This window comes from Galeopterus variegatus, unplaced genomic scaffold (assembly GCF_000696425.1).
Source record: "Galeopterus variegatus unplaced genomic scaffold, G_variegatus-3.0.2 Scaffold253, whole genome shotgun sequence".
In the NCBI taxonomy this organism is placed as follows: Eukaryota; Metazoa; Chordata; class Mammalia; order Dermoptera; family Cynocephalidae; genus Galeopterus; species Galeopterus variegatus.
The window spans coordinates 239,841-249,265 of record NW_007726364.1 but is presented as its reverse complement, the minus strand read 5'-3'; the positions used below and the strand labels follow the sequence as shown (position 1 = coordinate 249,265).

The 9,425-nt window shown below is 54.9% G+C and overlaps 1 protein-coding gene across 1 annotated transcript in view; it reads left to right on the top strand.

Moving 5' to 3' along the window:
• The first annotated feature begins 1,711 nt into the window (after nt 1–1,711).
• Nucleotides 1,712–9,425, top strand: part of CDH24 (cadherin 24, type 2) — a 9,162-nt gene continuing 1,448 nt past the window's right edge. The window contains exons 1-11 of the mRNA XM_008566604.1: nt 1,712–2,029; nt 2,212–2,506; nt 2,694–2,813; nt 2,888–3,055; nt 3,234–3,421; nt 3,787–4,040; nt 4,936–5,072; nt 7,858–7,979; nt 8,057–8,168; nt 8,416–8,664; nt 9,182–9,419. Coding sequence (XP_008564826.1) covers nt 1,829–2,029; nt 2,212–2,506; nt 2,694–2,813; nt 2,888–3,055; nt 3,234–3,421; nt 3,787–4,040; nt 4,936–5,072; nt 7,858–7,979; nt 8,057–8,168; nt 8,416–8,664; nt 9,182–9,419 — 2,084 coding nt within the window. The 5' untranslated portion in view covers nt 1,712–1,828. The remainder of the gene's footprint in view (nt 2,030–2,211; nt 2,507–2,693; nt 2,814–2,887; nt 3,056–3,233; nt 3,422–3,786; nt 4,041–4,935; nt 5,073–7,857; nt 7,980–8,056; nt 8,169–8,415; nt 8,665–9,181; nt 9,420–9,425) is intronic.

Here is a 9,425-nt window from a genome sequence, read left to right as displayed (position 1 = left end):
CGGAGCCGCGGCGCCCGCTCCGATCGGCTTGGGGCTGCGCCCCCGGGACCCGGGACCCGGCGACGGGGGCGGGCGGGGGCGCTCCCCGCCGGCCCGGGCCCCTCGGCAGTGCCAGGTAAGGGCGCCTGCCCGGAGTCCGGGGTCGGGAATCCGCGGAGGGGCAGCAGGGGACCTGCAGCCTGCGGGTGTCTTCAGAGCCGTGCGCTCTGTGGCCGGGAGCCCACTGCCGGATCCCTTCTCCCGCGCTCCGCCTCTTTCCCTTCTTCCCTCGCACCTCTCTCCCTCTTTTTCCTCTCTCGATTTCTCTTCACCCTTCCTTCTCCCTGACTGTTTGCCGTCTCTGCCCCTTCCTCTCTCTCCCTCTTGTCCATCTTTTCCCACCTCCTCTCCCTCTTTGCATTTGTCTTCTATCCTTCTCCCTTCTTTCTCTTTTCCCCTTCCCGCTCTCCTTTCCTTCCCCGGTTCCCTCCCTCGCTTCTCCTCTTCCCTTCCCGCTATCCTGTTTCCCACTCCTCTATCCCTTCCTTCTCTCCTCGTCGTCCCACCTCCCTCTCTGGTCCCCAGCTTCCCTCGGCTTCCTTCTTCCCTCAGGAGCAAACGGACTGTCAGGTGTGTGTCTGCCCTAGGGGAGGAGGGGCGGAAGCGACAGCTACCTGAGGGGTCTCCCCCAGGAGGAGTGGGAGGAGAGCAGAGGGAAGGGTCCTCTGTAGCTTCGTTCCCGCAGCCCCTCCCTACCTCCACCCCTCCTGCTGCTCCCTCTCCCAGAATGAAGTTCCTGAGGCCTGGTCTGACACCCCCGCAGCTGAGAGCTGCCTCTGCTGCCTGCCCATCACACTTGCCGAAAGCCCCTCTGTGCGCGCGCGCGCGCACACACACGCGCACACACACACACACACCCCGTTTACCAGTTTCCAAGCCTGGTCCCTATGACTTCTCTCTGCCTTTCAGACACCCCAGCCTGCCTGCCTGATGTCTTTCGTTCTGTCTCTTCCTGCCATTCTGTCTCTCTCACTCTGTCTTCTGTCTCTCTGCCGGACAGTCCGAGTCTTGGTCTAGCCCCCAGTCATCACACTGTGTCTCTGGCCTCTGCTTACCCCCTCCCCAGTCTTCTCAACTTGCCCCCAACCCTGCCCCTTCTTCTTCCAGCTCTGGCCCCCCATTCTGTCTCATGACCCTAGTTCCCCTTCAAGGACTGCAACTGGCAGTTTAGGGGTGGGAAGCATCTGGAGAGGTGGGGTTCTCCCTGCGGAAAGGGCTTTCACTGGCTCAGTCCTGTCTTAGGCTGCAGCACTCCTTGTCATATCTCAGTCTGACCCTAGGCACGTTACGCCACACCTCCATGAATCCCAACCCCTTAATGTTAAGCCCTTTCTCTGAAAGCCTTACCTTCTCCAGTCCCCTGGCTGCATGCCCAACCAGGAGGACAGGAGCCAGGTTTGGGATTCTGAGCCCTCCCATCATCCCCTCTCCTGTTTTCCTCCCTGGCTTCTCTCCTCAGAGTTGACTGACCAGAGATTTATCAGCTTGGAGGGGTGGAGGTGAATGCAGGCAGAGCGTGGTGGATGGAAGAATCAGACTGTTCTCTTAGTCTGAGTTCTGGGCCATAGGGTGTCTGGTTCCTTGGAGATCTGGTCTTCAGTATCTACTTTTGGAGGGGAGCTGGGTTAAGGGTTTCCTTGACCCTGAACAGTTACCTGTCCTGCAGGTGTGGATCCATGGGGTAACCCCAACGCATCTGCCCTCCACCCCAGCCAGCTCATGGGCCACTTGGCCCAGCCCAGCCCCAGCACCTGGAGCCAGTGAAAAGAGCCCTGGCTGGAGTCCAAACATGTGGAGCCTGGTGAGGCTCCTGCTGGCCTGGCTGGGTGGCTGGGGCTGCATGGGGCGTCTCGCAGTCCCAGTCCGGGCCTGGGCAGGGTCCCGGGGGCACCCAGGGCCTTCATTGCTGCGGACCCGAAGGAGCTGGGTCTGGAACCAGTTCTTTGTCATTGAGGAATATGCTGGTCCGGAGCCCGTCCTCATTGGCAAGGTAAGGATTAACCTCTCCCATGTCTACTCTGACTCAAGGCCCTTAGTCCCTGCCCTGCAACTTCATCACTTCTTCAATGACCTTGGTCCCTCAGGACTCCCAACACCCCACCTAAACCTAAACTCTTTAACCCTCTGTCCCTGCACTTGGAGCCCTCTGCCATCTTTCCCTGACCCCTACAGCTGCACTCAGATGTTGACCGGGGCGAGGGCCGCACCAAGTACCTGTTGACTGGGGAGGGGGCAGGCACCGTATTTGTGATCGACGAAGCCACAGGCAATATCCATGTCACCAAGAGCCTGGATCGGGAGGAGAAGGCACAATACGTACTACTGGCCCAAGCTGTGGATCGAGCCTCCAACCGGCCCCTGGAGCCCCCATCAGAGTTCATCATCAAAGTTCAAGACATCAATGACAATCCACCCATCTTCCCCCTTGGGCCTTACCACGCCACAGTGCCCGAGATGTCCAACGTTGGTGAGCAACCCAGCTCTGGACGTCGCAGTCCCCCGACCTGGAGCTCCCTTACCTCTCCTTTCCCCATTGCTGTGCCCCAGAACCCTACTCCTTCAGTTTAGCCTCCCTCATATCTGGGTCCCCTCACCTGCTGTTCTTCCCTATCTGGCCCTGCTGCTGCTGAGTGGGGTGCCGGGATCCCCCGCAGGGACCTCAGTGATCCAGGTGACTGCTCACGATGCTGATGACCCTAGCTATGGGAACAGCGCTAAGCTGGTGTACACCGTGCTGGATGGACTGCCTTTCTTCTCTGTGGACCCCCAGACTGGTGAGGATGGAGCTCAGGAGCCTGGTGGGGCAGCCATGGGAGCAGACACCCCCTGACCCAGCGTCTCTCCCTAGGAGTGGTGCGTACAGCCATCCCCAACATGGACCGGGAGACACAAGAGGAGTTCTTGGTGGTGATCCAGGCCAAGGACATGGGTGGCCACATGGGGGGGCTGTCGGGCAGCACTACAGTGACTGTCACCCTCAGCGATGTCAATGACAACCCTCCCAAGTTTCCTCAGAGTAAGGGGCCAGTGCTGTTGCCTGAGCTATCCTTTGACCACCCCACCTCTACAGCCTCTGAAGAAACCTTCCCTCCTCACCCCCTCCCTAGCCAGTCCCTGGGAGAAGGAAGTGCTGGGGTTAGGGAGGAGGTTTGGGGACCTCTCTAAGAATATGTCTCCCCTCCATCCACCCCAAGGTCTGTACCAGTTCTCTGTGGTGGAGACAGCTGGGCCTGGCACCCTGGTGGGTCGGCTCCGGGCCCAGGACCCAGACCTAGGGGACAACGCCCTCATGGCATACAGCATCCTGGACGGGGAGGGGTCCGAGGCCTTCAGCATCAGCACAGACTCCCAGGGTCGAGATGGGCTCCTCACTGTCCGCAAGGTTAGCCTCCTGCCTGCTAACACCTGCACATTCACATATACCTGCCTCCTGTCCCACCCACTGGGCACATTTCTCAGAACCCTTGTGTTGGAGCTAAGAGATCAAGGTCATCTCCTCCTCTTTCAGATGAGGCCCTGGGGCCTAGAAAAGGGAAGTAACTGGCTCAAGGTCATGTAACAAGTCTATGATGGAGCTGGGGGCAGGCCTAGAGTTACCAACTAAGTAATCTGCTACCCATCCTGGCCACTGAAGTCACTGCCCCTTCAGTGTCACCTCTCCTCACATGAGGACTGAGCACTGGATGCGTGTGGGGCCTGTCCTTGTTTTCACATGCCTCACTCACCCTCTGTCTTCCCTCACCATAGCCCCTAGATTTCGAGACCTGTCGTTCCTACTCCTTCCGTGTAGAGGCCACCAACACACTCATTGACCCAGCCTACCTGCGGCGAGGGCCCTTCAAGGACGTAGCCTCGGTGCGTGTGGCTGTGCAGGATGCCCCAGAGCCACCTGCCTTCACCCAGGCTGCCTACCACCTGGCAGTGCTAGAGAACAAGGCTCCTGGGACCCTCGTGGGCCAGATCTCAGCTGCTGACCTGGATTCCCCAGCCAGCATAATCAGGTGAGCTGGGGTGTGGGCTGGGGAGGAGTAGGGCCTCTGGGAAATGGGGGATAGACTATTCCCAGACAAAGGTGTGCCCCCTTTACCTTACCACAAATCACATTCACCTCCTAGCAGAGGTCTCCCTGTGGGCCAAGGGAGGGCAGGAGAGCCTGGCTAACCTACTCCCCAACTCTCCACCAGTCTCTCCGGGTAGATAATAGTGGCACCTCCCAGTGGTAGTGCAAGCAGATGTAATCTCATTTGATAAGTGGATCTCTATTGATCACTCCCTAAGTGTTTCACATTTTACCCACTTGATAACATTTAATTCTCACAACAACCCTATAGCCCTATGAAGTAGGTGTTATCACCACCAGTTGTTTTAGAGGCCAGCCATGAGTGGTTAAGTAATTTGCCCAAGGTCACGCAGTTAGTATGGGATTCAAATCCAGAGTTGTCTGCCTCAAGAACAGCCACTCTCTCCACCTCCTGGGCCAGCATACCTGTCACTACTCTGTGAGGGAGGTGTTGGTTGTCATTCCCATTTTGCAGTTGGGTAAACAGAGATTAAACAATTTGCCCAAGGTCACACAGCCAGAGCTGAAACAGGTCCCTGCGTCCCCAGAACAGAGCCCAGAAGTCTGAAAGACAGGTAGTGTTTATCCCCTTTCCACCTCTTTCTGTATCTCTTTCCCTACCCCCATGAAATCCAGTCCCCCTGAGTCTTAGGACAGGTGTCTAATGGTGGTGACCTCCCAGGGATATTTGCCTTTTAAGGGGATTCCAACCTCCACGTGGCTGTGAATGCATGTGGCAGGCTCTGCCCAGCTGAACCTGAGGCCTAGCTAGTGGACAGAGGGAGGGAGGGAGTGGCAGCAGCAGATCAGTCCCCAGCGCACTCCTTCTTCCCCAGATATTCCATCCTCCCCCATTCGGACCCGGAGCGTTGCTTCTCTATCGAGCCCGACGATGGCACCATCCGCACATCAGTGCCCCTGGACCGTGAGGCTCGTGTCTGGCACAACCTCACAGTGCTGGCCACAGAGCTTGGTGAGGAGTCCTGGGCCCACGAGGAGGCAGCAGCCTCCAGGCAGAGGGGCTGTCCCTGACTTGGGTGGAAGGGCGCTACCACCATCACACCCTCACCAGTGTACAGCCACGGCTCCCTGGCCTGGGTCCTCACCACCAGGCAGCCCTCCTGGCCTCCTAGGCTGGGCTGGGCCAGGCACAGAGGGTCTGCCCAAGCATTCTCCTGACCCTAAATGCACGCCCTTACCTGACTTGCCCCAACCCAGGAATAAAATCAGGCCTCAAATAGCTCCAACCTGTGGGCTGGCAGACCCTGTCCTGCCTACTCTCTGCTTCAGGCTGGAGCTGGGGGCCAGAAAAGGGCTGGGCACTTCCTCTGGGGGGTAGTACACCAGCAACTCCTCCCAGAAAAGCCCTTTGAGGAACCCCCAAGGTGGGCTCCTCCTACCCATCAGTCACCAGCAGCCTCTGGGCAGCCCTGGCCTGTGGAGACAGGGTGGGCTGGGCACTTCCTCTGGGGGGTAGTACACCAGCAACTCCTCCCAGAAAAGCCCTTTGAGGAACCCCCAAGGTAGGCTCCTCCTACCCATCAGTCACCAGCAGCCTCTGGGCAGCCCTGGCCTGTGGAGACAGGGTGATCTCCTTCCCTTCTGTGAATAGCGCCTTATTGCCCCTGCTTACACCCCAGGGGCTCCTACACCCTGCTGTCTTCATACTGTATATGAAAGTTGTCATTGTGTATGTAGACATCTGTACATGTCAGTGAAGAGCTATATGAATGTGTGCATGTGGGTACGTACTCAGGTATGTGTATAGTTCCATGTGTGTAAAAATATATATATATATATATATACACATGCACACATATATATATCTGTGAGTATATGTCTATAACTGGATATATATGTGTTTACAAGCAAGTGTTTGTATAGAATTAATTTACATTATTTGTGCATGTGCGTGATTGGGTGTGTATAGTAGTATGTACATGTAGCTGTTCGTATATATTGTTTGGTGTATGCGGTGTTCATGGACAAATAATAATTTACTACTTATTGTATATCAGACACTATTTTAAGTACCAAAAATGGATTAATTAACTTAATCATCACCACAACTTTATGAGAGAGGTATGATTATTTCCCCACTTTATTTTATTTATGTATTTATTTATTTATTTATTTATTGGTGGCTGGCTGGTATGGGGACCCAAAAAGTTGACCTTGGTGTTAGCACCACACTCTAACCAACTGAGCTAACCAGCTAGCCTTATTTCCCCATTTTAAAATGAGGAAACCCAGGCAAAGAGAAGTTAAGTAACTTCCCAAGGTCACACAGAGATTAAGTGGTGGAGCCTTCAGACTCAGTCTGTCTGCAAAGTCTGAGCTGTTATCTTCTCCACCAACTGCTTCTCGTATGCATCTTATTGTACATGTCTAGGATTACGTTTCTGTATATGCAACTGTGCGCTACATAAAATAAAATAAAATAAAATAAAATGAGGAAACCCAGGCAAAGAGAAGTTAAGTAACTTCCCAAGGTCACACAGAGATTAAGTGGTGGAGCCTTCAGACTCAGTCTGTCTGCAAAGTCTGAGCTGTTATCTTCTCCACCAACTGCTTCTCGTATGCATCTTATTGTACATGTCTAGGATTACGTTTCTGTATATGCAACTGTGCGCTACCTGACGGTGCGTGTGTGTCTGTAGTTGTGTGGATGTCTGTGTGGATGGCCCTGTGTGTACGTGTGTGCATATAGTATGTTTGTGGCTGTGTATGCTTGTGTGGTTCTATGTGTGTGTGTTTCCCCTCTCTGTCTTCTCACCCCCCTGCCAAATCCTGCTCCTACCCCTACTCCAATATCAACTAGTAGCCTTGGAAGGAGTGAACCCCTTCCCCATTCTGTCTCTGGGATACCCCAAACCCTTTAGCCAGTCAGTCCACTCAGCCTCCCCTGCCCAGGCTACGACCTCAGCCCCTTTCACCAGGGCCAGCCAGCTCACCCCCTGCATAAGGGGAAGACTAAAGGAATTGAGAGACTCAGCCTGGGACTTGTGACAGGGATACACACTTTGCATTCTCTCTGACATGGCACTGGCATTGAGAAGCACTGTAGGGTAATGGTAGGGAACCCCCTGATGAACGGATAGTTGAAGAAGGGCCTGTGTCTGGTTGTAGTGCCCAGGCTGGCCTGGACTCTGTACCCTGTAGATCATGTAACTCCTCCCTCCCCAAGGTCAACTCTAAGTGATACTCATTGCTGTGTGTGTGTGTGTGTGTGTGTTCATTCCACTGGTGCTGTGCATGACCTCTGTGCATGAAAATGTATTCTCTATATGTGGGGTTGGGGGGCGGGGTGACACTGCATTCCCTGTGCATACCAAACATCTGCTTCATGTATGTTGCATTTGCTTTAAATGCTGAGTGCACATCAAATATATGTTATGAATGTGTTTGTATATTTCATGACTGTTGTCTGCATGCAATCTGTATGCTCCCTATATCTACCTTTCATATATGCCCCGAACATGGGTTTTTGTGTATATGTACCATGGGTACTGCATTCCTGTTGAACGTGTATTCTGTATTACACATATCGGGTACTACATGAATATCATATGCATTTGGTGTTCTTCCATTCTTTTCACAATATTATTTGATACTTGTATATTTCATGCCTATTTCATATATTGCATGTGCACGCAATGTGCTGCATGTGGCATCCATGCCCATGCACCATGTATGTTGTGTGTAAACTATGTTGTGTGTGCACATGTGGTACGTATGTGTTGGTGTTCTGGCTTCAGATAGCTCCGCACAGGCCTCCCGCGTGCAAGTGGCCATCCAGACCCTAGATGAGAATGACAATGCTCCCCAGTTGGCTGAGCCCTATGACACCTTTGTGTGTGATTCTGCAGCCCCTGGCCAGGTGAGCAGCTGAGGCAGAGGAGTTGGGACTTCAAGGCCTCCAGCAGCCCCCTCCATACAAGGCCTCTCTTCTCCCAGCTGATTCAGGTCATCCGAGCCCTGGACAGAGACGAAGTTGGCAACAGTAGCCGTGTCTCACTTCAAGGTCCTCTGGGCCCTGATGCCAACTTTACTGTGCAGGACAACCGAGGTGGGTGGCCTCCTATAGCTGTGCCTATGCCTACCTCCCTCCTCCTCTCCTCCACCACCCCAGCCCAGCCTGCCTGACCCCTTCCCCACCTGTCTGGGCCTTCTACCAAAGGGAAAGTAGGTGTGGATTTAGACTCACTTGTTTGCTCTTTGCAAACCTTCCCCAGGGGAAGCTGGCTCTGTGGGCTGGTCCGACCCTACCAGGAAGGTGTCCCAAAAGGTGCCCCAACACCTTCCCTCTCCCACAGATGGCTCTGCCAGCCTGCTGCTGCCCTCCCGTCCTGCTCTGCCCCGCCAGGCCCCCTACCTGGTTCCCATAGAACTGTGGGATTGGGGGCAGCCAGCACTGAGCAGCACTGCCACAGTGACTGTCAGCGTGTGCCGCTGCCGGCCTGATGGCTCTGTGGCCTCCTGCCGGCCCGAGGCTCAGCTCTCACCCACTGGGCTCAGCACTGGTGCCCTGCTCGCCATCGTCACCTGTGTGGGCACCCTTCTTGGTGAGTCAGGTCACAAAGGAACACAGATGTGGGATCCTAGCCTTCAGGGGTGTGGAGAGGAACCTGGAAGTAGTTGTAGGGAAATCCACCCTGGGGCTTGAAGGACCTCTCATGCCTGGATTTTCCCACCACCCCATAAGGTACATACATCAAAGAGGAAAGCTCTAGCCTCATATCCCTGACCTGCCAATCCATAATGACAGTAACAAGCCATAAAAATTATTTATTGAGCCCCTACTCTGTGCCAAGTACTTGTGGCATTTCATTTTATCCTTTCAACAAACCTAGGAGGTAAATATGTTTTCCCTATTTTTCACACAAGTAAATGAAGGGTCAAAGATTTACAGAAGTTGAGCAACTTCCCATGGTCACACAGTGAGTAAGGGGTGAAGTCAGGATTCAAAGCAAGGTTTTCAAGATGTCAAACCTAGGGCTTGCAAACCCAGGCCGCCCTGCCTCTATCACCTGCTCCGCTGCCCTGCCGGCTCAGCGGCCTGTGTGCGCGTCTCTCGAGCAGCCCTGGTGGTGCTCTTCGTGGCCCTGAGGCGGCAGAAGCAGGAAGCACTGATGGTACTGGAGGAGGAAGACGTCCGCGAGAATATCATCACCTATGACGACGAGGGCGGCGGCGAGGAGGACACGGAGGCCTTCGACATCACGGCCCTGCAGAACCCCGACGGGGCGGTCCCGCCGGCTCCCGGCCCACCCGCACGCCGCGACGTGCTGCCCCGGGCCCGGGCGCCACGCCAGCCCAGGCCCCC